Consider the following 14,364-nt stretch of genomic DNA (forward strand, 5'->3'; position numbering starts at 1 on the left):
ATATGGTGTTTAATATTTTTCCATCAAATATATTGTTAGAGAATAATTCCTTTGGAATAAATTGCTGTTAAAATGGTAAGCCAAGCTCAGGGGCTGCCTTGAGATACAGCCGTAGCACTTCAATCGTGTTGCTTTTTGCGGATTAGGGTCTGAAAGGAAGTCTGCTAGATAATTTGGTAACAGAAACAGGTCTTCCTCCCAGTCCTTGAAGTTCCTTTCTGAAGGACTGTTTAAAACAGTGGTACTTTCAGGTACCTCAGTGCAAGGCCCCCAAATTGACCTATCCTGAGAATTTCTTCTTGCCTTCCGTATTACCTTACCTTTAGACAGAGAAGGCCAGGGATGGGACTCAGGTGGCTTTTCTTCAGGCGATGGAAAGTGGGGATGGGGAGTTAGGGTAGGCGACACCATCACAGTCTATAATGTTATGTACTTTCTCCCCCACCCTCATATTTTGTAAGTAGAAATAAATTGATGCTCCTGAAAAGCAGCTGCAGCTTAATAATGTGCAGATGCAATACATTTTATGCCTTGCTTGACCTTGTTTATTCAAATGTAGTTAATGACCTTATCCAGTAAGAAAACCCAGCATCACAGTGTATGGTTTACGGCTGAGCCTCTCACTCTGTGTGTGAACAGCTTTGGAAGCAGTTGGAATATCTTTTTTTTTTTTTCTTCTTCTTAGTTTGGTTGGTTTTTTGTTTCTGGACTCCGTATTGCCATGTTGCTGGCTTCAGCTACTAAGAGAAGGGGTTAGTGAATTATCTTTCTTTTCAAAGTTATCAGTTATATCAGAAGGCACATGCTTCACAAGTTACTTCCAGCAAAATAACTGGTCCTGTTGGGAAGAGAGAAAATGAATTGCTCAGAGATGTGTGTACACCATTTTAAATGTAGTGTTTCTTCCTCTGCATGTTGTGTGGGGAGTGTTGAGTAACTGAGAATGAGATTTTAAGAGAGGGAGATATGATTTAGCTTATTATTTTTCATGTTAAGAGACAGATTTAAAAGTGTTCTGCTAATACTATTTGCATGCTGCGTAGGGCTAAATTAAAATACAGTACGATCTCTGTAACGTGCAAAGCATATTTGAGATTCTTGTCTCACATTAAAAATAATAATAAACCATAATGACAAATTGAAAATCAGAAGATGGCCCTATAATTTATAAGGGGAGAGGGAGCAGAATTTTATCAGTGAACTAGGGGGAAAATAATATCCCTATTTGATGCTGGACTGTAATCTGTCTACTACTAAACTGAACCTTCAGTTCTCTCTCTCAAGTAAATAGATGGTTTATATATGTGGATGTATATTGACTTATTGAAAATCATACCTCTTAAAGGTGAGATTTTTTGATGATCAAATAAAATATTACATTTATTTTTTTCTGTCATAGCTACAAATTACCCTGTAGACACTAAGCCACCAATGTGCATTTATCAGCCAAGTAACATAAACCACAAGGCAGAGTGAACCGAATCTAGTTTTCCCAAAGCACAGGAGGTAGATAATGTATTTTCAGAAGGTTGGTTGGACTGGTCCTCTGTGTGCTTTAAAACAGGGTTCCTCTATTTACAGACACCAAGAACTATCAAGCATTTCTGTGCAGAAACATTAACTGTGGAAAACATCTAGGGTGAAATCTTCGTTCCATTGAAGTCAATGGCAAAACTCCTTTGAGATCAATGGGGTCAGGATTTCACCCTTGGAATTCTCACCCCATAATGTCTTGCTGTGGCAGTAGGTAGGTTGAATGGGAAGGTGAAAACTTTAATGTTGCAACAGTGTTGCCTCTTGCCATTCAACCACTATTCACAGGCATTCACTATTCACTATTTCCATCATAGCTGGAAATCCTGGGTTCCTCCCTCCTCGCCTTCCATCTGATGTATGTGGTATGTCGGGCAGAGGAGAATAGCATCTTGATGACAGCAGGATGTAGGATCGTAATCCTGCTTTCATTCAAGATCATGGAAAAACTTCTGTTAGCTCTAATGGTGAGGATCAAATGCTAAGCCACGAAGCTTGTGGGGATGACGTGCATGATGAGAAAAGGACCCGCAGCATTTCTCAAGAATGAGCAATATCTGTAGTTTCTTAAATGAGAAATAACTAGTCTATTTACTCCTTTTCTCAGTGTGATCTTCTACCACTTGGGTATTAGAAAATGGTGCAGGTTGTAGTGTTCAACATATGGACTGCAGAGTTGGCCATTTGAATCTGTTTTTTTCCCCCTTTAATTAAAAGGCAGTTTGCTAAAACACTGGTGTCCTTACTTGGTCTTTCTTCTGAGAGTGCTTTGGCATCATTAAGTTTCACCAGAGACAGGAACCTTAAGATCATGCTCAAAGGTATCTAGATGTAAGTGCAGGATTCCTGTAATACTGTGCTGCAGTGTCTGAGTAAAGCAGTGGTATATCAGATCATTTCTTGATGTAGAGCTTATTTATTTACTTACAACGCACACTCACATGAAGAATGTGTTATCATCTATAGAGCAAGGTGCCCTGGCAATCTTTACAAAAACAGCTATTGCAACCAGCTCTTTCAGTTACACTTCCAATGGAAGTGCAGAAACTTATAAATATATAAGTCCTGTTCAAAGGTTCTGTGAAAAAAGGAGGATTTGATTAGTGACTCATATAAAAGATTTTAACATCACTGCCGAGGGCTGTTGTAGATTTGGACTGAATGTTACATGCAAGATTACTATCAAGAGGGTACTGCTAATGTTAGTAAACAAATGCAGAATTTTATTGGTATTGAAATTTAAAATACGTCGCAAAGCCAAATCTGCAAGTACTCTCAGAACAGATAAGTCAATATAGATAAAATAAACATTAAAATACACAGAAGAAGAATATGCATGCTAATGATAAACATGGTAAACGTGAACAAAACATACTATTTTAGCAAACAGAAAACAAAGAAAAGTTAAAAATAAGCGAGAGCAGCAGATGTATATTTAGATTTAGATTTTCTTAAAATCTAAAGTTCTGGAACGTTTCCCCTTTTAAAAGTAGTTTTTGTACCGGTAACTCATTCGTGTGTGTGTGTGTGTCTGTGTCTGTGTCTGTAGCGTGCACACAAACTGTAGTAGGGCCAGGTTAAAGAGCTGCTTTCTCTGAGCTGAAAGAGCCTGTGCAGGACCAGGAAAATCTAGTTTGGGGAAAATGTGCTCTAGTCTAGATGGAGATTTGTATTGAATTGGGCCCTGAAGACTTTAACTTTCAAACAAACCAATGGCAATCCATAGAGTATTTAAAGGGACACTGTGAACTTAAGCTTTAGTAAGTTTTAAAACTGAAGGTGGTATTATTAACATGGGGAAAATGAGTTTGTAATATGTTCTTTTTACTTTGTCAGTGCTCCTTTAATTGGTCAGCCATTTAGCACAAAACTGGATTTCACCTATCCATACAAATCCACCGCTATGCAACATTCATGGCAAGCTCTCTGTTTTTTTCAAATCCCACACTTTGCTTTCCCATTTCTAAGCTTTCAACCCCCCCTTCCCCCCCCCCACTGTATACTGAATACATTAATAGCTTGAGAGCTTAGCTCTCACATTTATGTATCTCTCACTATGGATATTGGTTTGTCAGCTTCTGGTAATGCTGCAAAGACTTTTCCTTGAGTATTTGGGAATGAGTTATGTTGATGGGCTGAGGGAGATAATGCTCTTGGTATGGGGTTATTGGTATTCTAGTTAGATTAGTTTTAGTAACATTGTTTGAGTAGCTCAATTAAGTATGTTCTAGATTTTTAATTGTATGAAATACTGTTTTAATTATTGTGATGTACCTAGAAACAGGAATGGGCGCTGAAGAGTTTAAATAAAACACGAATGTTCACATAGATATAGTGCTTCTGGTGTGATTGCAGTGTCATGATTGGTGGCTGGTTTTATCCCCTATCTCAATGTATAAATGCTGTGAGGAAGTTTTAGATATATTAAAAGAGCTGGTTTGAGAAAAGGATCCACATTTTAAGAAGGGAAAAGGAAATATTTGAAAAATAAGTGAGTGATTTGTTAAATATTTTCACATTTTATCATTTACTAGGCAGGAAACATTTAGAAAAGCTAAATGTAATGGTGTGTTCCGGGGCTAAAATGGTTCATTACAAATTTAGATAGTAACTACAGTTGTGGGGGATTTTTTGACACCGTCAGCAGCATTGTAATTGTTGATTCTGCAGTTGGTATATTACCACTTCTGAGTGTGTTGTACATGCATAGCATAAGGATCTAGTCTGTAAAAATCCTGCCAGCCTCTGTTGCACTTTCCATGATTTCGCACTTTCGGGGAAGGGCAAAATTCCCCATTCTTGTGTGCTGCCTCTTGGGTGACCAGATAGCAAGCGTGAAAAATCGGGACAGGGGGTAGAGGGTAAAAGGCGCGAAAGGTGTCTATGTAAGACACAGCTCCAAATATCATGACTGCCTCTATAAAATTGGGACATCTGGTCACCCAAACTGCCCCCAAATATTTAAAATTCTGACTCATTTCCTCAGCCTGCTCCTCCCAACCACTGCTGCTGTCTGAATCTCAGCTCATAAATAAAACCATTCTTCCCATTTGACCTTATGATAATGCAGCTTTTTAAAGTGATTTTTTGGCAATATGTATTACAAGGCATTTATATAAAGAATTGAAATGGACTGTATTGTCATATTACTGTAATTCACTTTGGATATCATTTTTAAATCCGTCTTAGTTTCTCAGATGCACTCTAGGAACAGCTGCTGTCCAAACTTCCCCGTTTCATCTGGAACACAGAGGAGAAAACATTTTCAATAAATGTTTGATTTATTGAGTTGTTTTGGCTAAAGCCATGCAGAGATGTAATTTAATAAGGCAGTCAGTTGTGGAAGCAGGTTGTTCTTGAGTAGATTTTGACATTGATACTGTGTGCTAGGAGTCTTCAGATAAAGTTGGGATAAGATAGTTAAGGACTGCTTTTACTAGCTAAAAATTATGCATCCCGCTGCACTGTATGCACTACTTCTCAAACTTAGAGGCCAGCCTAATGCTTTTCTTTGGAGTTGATTGTCAGTTTTACCTGAAGTGGGGAAACGTATTATGATTTTGTCCCATGTACCGATCGGCAGCTGGCTAGGAATTGAGTGCAGCAGTATTAGATTGCTATAGTAACTTTAGCATAGAGAGAGCTATTTTCCATTTTCATGGTGAACTCTTCTGTTAGTTTCACAACATGCAGGTTTTCCCAAAACTATATTTTCATTTGACTCCCCACTTGGGAAGCTTTAATTTATTAAATGTTTTCCATCTACATTGTGCTAAATTATCAAAATATAGGCCTGAAAAAAGAGGCTGTTTGGGCACATTTATGCAAGAAACAGCTTCTTTCCCCTTTGGCTTTAGCACTGGTTAAATCACCCTCCTGTTTTGTGCATCTGATAATCCAAAATGTTACTAACATGTGGCAGAGTTATTATTATGTTCCTTTCACCAGCCTATACACTTACACACATTTTTCACTGCACTGCTAAAGTGCTATCATGCTAGAAGTTGAACATGTACTTCACCAGTATTTGAGAAATGCTATCATAGGTCATGGTTTGGAATATTCATCAATTTGTTATTTTGTCCATTCTGGCTGTAAAATTTTATTTTCCAATACATCTGTTTATGCCTCAGCTTAGTTTAATTAATTGTGCTGAAGGTAAATTTAGGATTACCACGGTGAAGAGGCTGCATATATTGTGTGTGCAAAAACAATACTTCAGAATGGAAATTAAAACTATCACTTAGGTCAGTGAGCATGCCAGAAACAGAAATCCAGAGGGAAGAAGGATAATGCGGAGGTTGTTGGATGTGGCAAATCTGAATGTTGGAGTAATATTCAAATACAGCGAATATTGGAGTATATGCTGATAAAGGGGCCAACCCTGCTGCAACTGAAGAATCTGATAAAACATCCTTTGACTTCAAGGAGCGCATGCTTCAAGGCAGGCAGCTAACTGTGGTGCTGTATTATCTCCATGCTGAAATCTTAGACTGCGTTTGTACTGCAGGCTAGGGGGGTGATTCCTAGCTCAACTAGAGTACTCCTGCTAGCTCTCATCAGAGCTAGCACACTAAAAATAGTAGCACAGATGTGGTAGCACGGGCAGTAGCAGCAATGGCACTGGCTTGTTGCTCTGAGTATGTACCCATGGGGTTCGGGCAGCTAGCCTGCCCATCATTGCTGTGGTGCTGTGGCTACACTAGTATCTTTAGCATGCTAGCTCAAATGACAGCTATCCCAAGTATGTCTATGTGAGCAGGAAATCACACACCCCTAGCCCACAGTGTAAACACAGCCTTAGGCGTATTAGAAAATAATTATGCTTACAAGGGGTCCGATGCTTACTCCTTGTCTGTTCCTATATGGGTTTCTCCTCCCTCCAACACCATGGAATTCTCTACAACCCGAACTGCAATTTCTCACTGCGTTAAATTCTGCAGCCACCCTCAGGTTCTGTATCACATCTACAGTCCTTCGCGACAGAGAGCAGTGAATGAGCATTGCTGAATGCATTGACCAACTGATCAGCTCTCCATAGTAGATCTGTGCTTTTCCTTAACTGGTTAGATGTGGTCATTCTTGAGCAGCTTCTCCCTATGCCATCCAGCAAAAAACACATCTCCTTTTCTAGGGCTGAGTGCACTGCTATTCCAGCCTTTCTATACTCTCTCTTAACCAGTTTAAAATGTGTCTCAGTTAGGACCATCCCCTTCCAATATATTTTCTTGCCTTTACATGTTGAAAAAAATGTTAGTTGAATGTGAACTGTCACTTAAGGGATTAATAAGAGGACCCCTTGACCCACTTAATTTACTGATTTGGGATTTTGTCATACTTCTCATCAATGTAGTGTAGAATCCTTGTCTCAAAGCTGCACCAGAGGGTTGTCTCCTCTTGGCAACTGCAGAAGTACTGAAAAATATCTCACGTTTATTAGAAAGGGAATATTGGGAGTGTCTGAGAAGCTCACTTCCTCTTATGTGTTTCTGAATCTGCAAGGGCTCTGATTCCCCCCCCCCCCGGATGGCCTGTTCTTGGTTCAGCTTGTCTTACATCATTTCACTTTCACTTCGTTTAAATTATACAGCAGTTTTTGTTCAAGAAAATGCCACTGAATGCATTCAGTAGTAGGAAAAAATGTTCCAGGATATTGCTTGAGTAAAAAAAGCTTGACACTGACTACGAAACAGTATTGAACATAGATCTTCTTTCATACATAACTTCTATAATATATCCGGGTCTAAAACCTGATAAAGGTCATTTTGTTGTTTCATAGTGCTGTGTGTTCTTGTAAATCACTTTAATAAGTTAATGGTTCCATCCCCCTCTGCATCAACACCCTGATGAGTCCTACAGGGAGAAATACGAAGAAGTACATAAATATAACTACATTATAACTCCTGGGAAGGGGGATATTAATTCATTTCATTCCAACTTGATATAACTTTAAAACAGTTTCTTGCTTTATTTCCAGACTGCAAGCAGTCAATAAGAGAAGATGAGGGGATCGTGACCATCAATAGGCGAGGAGCTATCAAGCAAGCCAAAATCCACTACATAAAAAATCATGAGTTTATTGCCACCTTCTTTGGACAGCCCACGTTTTGCTCTGTCTGTAAAGACTTTGTCTGGTAAGAAGGAAACAGTATATGTGAACTCCGTTTTATTCTTAGAAGTGGAATGATTATAAAACAACTAGCTTCAGATGTACTGAGAAATGATGGGAAATGTTGTAAATCAGTCTGTGGGCCTTGATGTTGCATGTCCTGTATAATATTAAATGGGACAATGTGTTCTTTTTTGTAGTACTGTAGCACTTAGAAGCCCTATCGTACATTTTTTCCACCTTATGCAATGGTAATAATATAAGTATGGATCCTGACCCCACTGAAGTAATTGGCAAAACTTCCATCAACTTTAGTGGGAGCAAGATCTGGCTCTTAACTGGCAAAATCTTCACAAAGGAGTGAGACACACAATTTTGCCTTGGGTATAGGGGAGTGATGTTCAAAACTTTTATGGGGATGTTGATGGAATGATAAGACTAAAGGTTCCCTTAGAGAGGAAGAAACAGGAGCCTTTTGACATACTTCATTGAATAGCATTTAAAATAGCAGGATCTGGGCTCATTAATCAGCATAAATATTCTTGCAATTTAAACCTTGAATCTTTGGTATGTAAAAACAACTGAAAAAATCCTGTTTTGAACAAGTCAAATATCTAGGGCTACACTTTCTGCCTTTGTGATTTTCTTTTTGTATTGTTTGTTTTTCAGGGGACTTAACAAGCAGGGATACAAATGTAGACGTGAGTTGATTGTATGCTTTTTGTAACAATGACAAACTTTTTAATATTACTCTGTAGATAGGGATATGATATGTAACATGGATAATGCACTGTATAAACATTTATCATTCAAAGTGCATAATTACTCTCTAAATGATCATGATGTTAATTATAAAGAGTTTTATGTGCTAACATAGGGCTCTGTCTTTGAACCTTGAGTAATAAGGTTAATGGGCCAAATTCTCTTCTGGTATAAATGGATGAAACATCACTGAAGATAACAGCTGCACCCACTTACAGCAGCAAAAAATTTGACTCAGTAATTCCATTTTGGTATTTAGCAAATATTGAACATATAGGAAACCTTTTCTAAATAGAGTTTAAGAATTGCAATTTTCTAACCAGAAGAAACCCTTGGTTAATCTCTTACGTAGTTAGTCATAATACCTTTGAGTCACTGTAGATCTTGATATATCAGGTATGGTAGCATCAACTGATGCCAAAATCTTTTCATTTCCAAAATTTGCAAATGTAATAATGACCCTCACCCCACCTCACCCTCAAATGTTATTGGCATCACCTACAGGAGATGCCTACATAGAAATCACTTACATGGTTTAGAAGACACATAATCCTAAAACAGAGACAATAACCTCATACAGCTTCTTCTTGCTTAGAGAGAGAGACACTTCCACTTGAAAAATATGGATTAATGCTTGTAGTTTTTAGGGAAGGCATGTTTCATATTAGACTTTTCCAAATATGAGCACCTAATCCTTTGTATGATGGGTTATTTTCTTTTTCTTTTTCATTTCTCTTTTGAAGAATGCAATGCTGCTATTCATAAGAAATGTATTGATAAAATCATTGGGAGATGTACTGGTACTGCAGCCAACAGCAGAGACACAATGGTAAGAGATTAAAAATTTTCTTTAAGAATGTATGATTGTAGATGTAGCAAGATTTTTTGATAGAAACAGCAAAGTCCACTTGGGAAGTATTTCGCTGCATAACGATGGATGTTCGCTGCCTCCTTTAGATACTAGACATTTTATGGAGATGGAGCCTGGGTGAAGCTGTGGAGAAGGCAGAGCAGTTATAACCCCTTTGCTGAATCTTTTTTCCCCCCAAGTAAAAGATTTAATTCTTTTAAGAGTTGAATAAATTATGCGGTAACAGATATGGGTTTTGGGAGTTTTAAATGCAAAACAGTTCTAATTTGTTGATCTTAAAGTTTTTGCAGCATGGCCTATCTCTTTGGGAGGTCTGTGGGTCAGAGGTTTCAGGTCAAGCAAGAAGGGGTATATTTCCCTGCAGTTCATACTGTGTGCTATGTGAACTGTTCTCATATTGTATTATGCTGCTGGGCAATATTCTGAATGATTGCAAATTTTTCATTGTTGTCAGGGCACCAACATGTCCACAGGCAGGCATTCTGAAAACAAAATAAATACATACATCTATAACAATGGCTTTACATCCATAATAAAATTTAAATATGTGACACAAGAGAGACACTTCTGCTGAGGGGTAGACTAGTGCATTACAACTAGTCAACTTTTTGACTGAAATAATTTTAATTTACCAATAAGCATCTGATTTCTTCTTGATATATGCACATTTCACCCAAACTCAGCATGTTACGTTTCTTCAGAGACTGTATACTTAAAGTACTCAGTTTTGGATCATTTGTGAATGCTTTTTAAATGTGGTTTTGAAATTATAAACATACGTGTGTGTGTGTGTGTGTGTGTGTGAGAGAGAGAGAGAGCGATATCAGTCCCGTAATGTCTGAAAAAGTGATTTGTGTAAATATGCTTTCAGTTTCAGAAAGAGCGCTTCAACATTGATATGCCTCATCGATTTAAAGTTTACAACTACATGAGTCCCACCTTTTGTGACCATTGTGGAAGTCTTCTCTGGGGATTAGTTAAACAAGGATTAAAGTGCGAAGGTACTCTAGGAGCTTCTGTGCTATTTGAGTCTCTCTGCTTTTATGGAGGATGAGGAAAATTAATTGCCAGAGTGTTTTCCATAGAAAAACTAATTTTTGGTGAAATATGCCCACGTCTTTTGTTTGTGGGTATGATTGAGTTTGTATGACATTTTGCGTTTCACAAAAAACTCACTTAAAAACATTTGGCTCTGTCAATTAAAGAGCATTTTGATTATTGCAAATAAGTGCAATAATTAAGTGCAAGAAAAATTATCTCTTTGGTACCATTAGGGACCAGCAGCCCCCAGATGCAATGCAGTTGAGTATATTTGTCCTACATTGTCTGAGTACGTATTCCCAGATTGAAGATGCATTTTCTGAATATTAACCATAAATCCACGTCTTGTCATAATTCTCCAGCCAGAAAGACAAAATGTAATTAATCTAATGTATTCTTTGTAGTTTGTAAAATAATGGGCCAAAATTACAGCTGAATTAAGCAGGTATAACTCCAAATCAGCGGAGCTTTACCGGTCTACTCCTGTGGTGATTTTGGCAACTTCCATTTTAAGTGAGTTGGGGAAGGAAAAAGGTAAAATTTGAACTGCAGTTTTATTAAAGGCTGTAATCAATTAAAAGAGCAATTTGCTTATATCCCAAATCCCTGGTATCAAAAACTTTCTGATCAGCATAGCAGTACTGAATAATATAATCTTTCTGATTGATTTACTGTTTAACAATATTTTGCATGAAGTTCACAGTACTATCCTTTCCTCTCTCTTAGAGTGTGGGATGAATGTGCACCACAAATGTCAAAAGAAGGTGGCAAATCTATGTGGAATCAACCAGAAACTGTTAGCAGAAGCTTTAAATCAAGTTAGCCAGGTATGTCGCAATGTTGTTTGTCATTCAGCTGGTTGTATTACAAGCACAGGAAAGGGGTTTTCTTTCCCTTGCCATTTTGGTCATTAAGTGAAATATGCTGATGGGCACCATCCGTGTAAGTGGTCAAAGCCTTTTTGAGACTTTATAGGGAAATTGCAGGTCAGTGTTTGACTTAACATTTAAGTTCGGCTTAAAAAGCCCAAAAAACTTAAGATAATCGGAAGCATTCTGATGAAAAATGTTAGGATTTAAAAAAAAAAAAAAAAAAAAAAAACCAAGAACAATGGTGGGTTTTTGTCCTGTTTTTGTATTTAAACATTCTTCTGCAGTGTTTGGTATAAATGGTGAAAAACAAATCAGATTTTTCAAAATGTTGTTGAATAATCTCTGTATCTTTTCATGACATGTTGAAAACATGAATGTTATACTCCATGATTTTTAGCCTGTCACAGGTTCTGTGTGCTGGAACTAACACATCCCCTCTATTAATTTCTTGATCTCCTTTCTTGTGAGCATGATGGTTGCTTCTGTTACAGCTGGATAGTACTGGTTGTTAGTTGCTTTCATTTACAAGCAGAGAACTGTACATCACCTGTGAAATAACAGCATAAGTGGAACACATGAAGCTATGTGCTCAACAATGTGAAGTACACCTCAGAATTCCATCTCAAGCGAGCTTTCCTAAGCTTTCGTATGATACTGACTTTAAAAAAAAAAAGTAGGGTTGGTAGAACAATATTTTCACTACATGAAAATCTCAAGAGGCTAATTACTAAAGTAAAATTAAACAGTGCAGTTTCCTAAGGAACAGTAATGTGGAAAAGTTGTTTACATATGCCAAACACCAATAACCTTGTGATTCTTTTCTGTGCCTAGGACATAATGACTCCTGTATATTGTTTCAAATAATAGGCACTTCTGTGAGGGCTGTTCTACCACTACTACTCCATTCTGGTTTTCTTTTTGTTTGTGTGTTCATTCCTCTCTCCCTATCATTAAAGCTATGATGTTTTGATCCCATAATTCTCAATGGGTAGCACTGGCAAAGGCTGTAGGATAGAGTGCTCAAGCATTTTTAACACCATTTTTGACTGTTTATTTTTTTACTGACTATGACTGGACAGTTTGGAAGCTATAAAAGGGATTATAGTAAATAAAGTGTGTATATTATAATTCTTCAGCTTTCCATTACCAAAGGCTTCTAGACAAAGTAGTGTAAATACATGTTTTGCATGAGTGTGAGCTTTGCTTATAATAAACGCAAAGCAACAAATAAAACTGTCTCAGTTAATACTTACCATAACAAAAGTTTTAACAGTATCTTGGCATGATAAACATTACTAATTACAGTGCAAGAATAACCTCAAATGCCTTTTGTTCCTGTACAGAAATCAACCAGAAAATCTGATTCTGGATCAGTAGAAAATGTTGGTATTTACCAGGATTTTGATAAGAAACCCAAAGCTTTGGGTGGAGATACAACAGGTAAGAAATAAAATTTACTGAATGTTCTCTTAATTTTGTGTAGGTAATTACCAGACTGACACATATTGAAATGTTTATCACAGGCAGTTTATTACCATACATTGAAAACGTTTTGTTATTTTTCTAAGAAAAAAACAATTTTACTATATAAAAATATATAAAATCTCTGCACAACTCTTATGACTAACTTATAATGTTGAGATATGTAATATGTAGCACTTTTCAAACATCTGCTTGAACATGAAATATCTAATGCATCAATGCTGTTTTAATAACTTAGTCTTACTATTAATGTAATGCATTAATGTAAATTTAATTATTAAATATAAGTAATTAATTTTATAACTATTATACTTGCAAGGTTGTTGACTGAAACTTGAATTACCCCCAGAACACTGAAAATATTAGTAAGATTTTATTCCTCAGACACTTTTTTCTTCAAAAACACAGAGAACATTGTGAAACAATATGAGCATTTATAAAGATCTGTGGATTGCTTTGCCCAGGAGTACCAACAGATGAACTGAGATAAATGAGCAGGCTCAGATTTTGCTATATTCTCATTCTAGCATAATTTGCCTGACAGAACTTGGGAAAGGAATGTTAATTGGAGAGGTGCACATATAAATATTCAGCATATTGTAATTGAAATATATACAGTACATATTCTTAAGATCTTGACTGACTCACAGCATGTAGAAATCTTTGTCAAGTGACAAGCATGCCGTTGATGTGGAAAATGGTAGTCAACTATATTGTATTACTTGGGACTAAATGGAAGAACTTCTTAAAAAAACCAAACCAAACACTAATTCCATGTGTACAGTTATGTTAAAAAATTAAGAGAATTGAATGTCCTTTTTATAACAGATGTTTAATATCTTACTGTCAGAGTTGTATCAGTTTTCAAGTAATTATTCTATTAATGTGATGATTAAAATATTTTTAGAGAGCGAGAACGAATTAGGGTAATCAGGGGAGGAAATCCTCACTAGCACAGATCAGAATATTGGAGGGAAAATTCAAAATGACATATACCAATGTGGATGGTTCCATGAAGTCTGATAGAAGCTACTAGGATCAAGTAAGAGATGGTGATTGGAGGTTTGGAGGTGGTATTTTTTTCTGCTGTTCTCCATTTCTTATGTATTAAGCTGATGTTATTGAATCAGTTGGTAAATGATCCCTTTTAATGTATCTTTCCAATTTGCCATACTAATTTCTGGCAAAAAAGACTTAAAAAAAAAAAAAAAAAGTATAGTGAGGGCATATTGGACCAGATTCTTCCCTGCAGTATAGCCACTTTGTGACACGCTGCCAGTGCAAAGCAGCTCTAACGTTGGTATAGCCTTCAACTGGAGAATCAACTCACCATGTGAGAATCCACTGGTGGTACTGCAGCTCCTGTGCTTATTCACCCCTGCAACCAGATTTGAGTACATGGCAGGTAAAAAGGGGTACAGCTGAGATTTCCCTGCCTCCTGGCAGTCCGTAGCTGCTACAATGGGCCACTGCCACCCTGCATAAATCAAGAGTTTACAGTGTGCTTACTAGGGGACTGATCTGCTGCACAACTGACCTAGGATCAGAGAAGATGGTTTAAAAGAGCCTTCAACAAATACCCGTCCCTCCCACCAGGTTATACCATTCATTCCTTGGGCAGAATGGATGTTGAGGGCCTGTAAGCTTAATGTAAATTTAGGAAAATGCCAGATGTTAAATAAAATCCCAGATTT

General features: G+C 37.2%; 1 protein-coding gene across 2 annotated transcripts in view; it reads left to right on the forward strand.

Annotated features, from left to right (window-relative positions):
* PRKCD (protein kinase C delta) overlaps positions 1 to 14,364 on the forward strand; it is a 52,473-nt gene that overhangs the window by 23,103 nt on the left and 15,006 nt on the right. For both annotated transcript variants that reach the window (XM_067568051.1, XM_067568052.1), the window contains 6 exons: positions 7,511 to 7,667; positions 8,312 to 8,343; positions 9,148 to 9,233; positions 10,147 to 10,276; positions 11,043 to 11,143; positions 12,532 to 12,628. In XM_067568051.1, the coding sequence (XP_067424152.1) occupies positions 7,511 to 7,667; positions 8,312 to 8,343; positions 9,148 to 9,233; positions 10,147 to 10,276; positions 11,043 to 11,143; positions 12,532 to 12,628 (603 nt within the window). The remainder of the gene's footprint in view (positions 1 to 7,510; positions 7,668 to 8,311; positions 8,344 to 9,147; positions 9,234 to 10,146; positions 10,277 to 11,042; positions 11,144 to 12,531; positions 12,629 to 14,364) is intronic.

This window comes from Emydura macquarii, unplaced genomic scaffold (genome assembly GCF_026122565.2).
Source record: "Emydura macquarii macquarii isolate MOO-44397 ecotype Brisbane River unplaced genomic scaffold, CSIRO-AGI_Emac_v2 contig_2846, whole genome shotgun sequence".
NCBI classification, from domain to species: domain Eukaryota; kingdom Metazoa; phylum Chordata; order Testudines; family Chelidae; genus Emydura; species Emydura macquarii.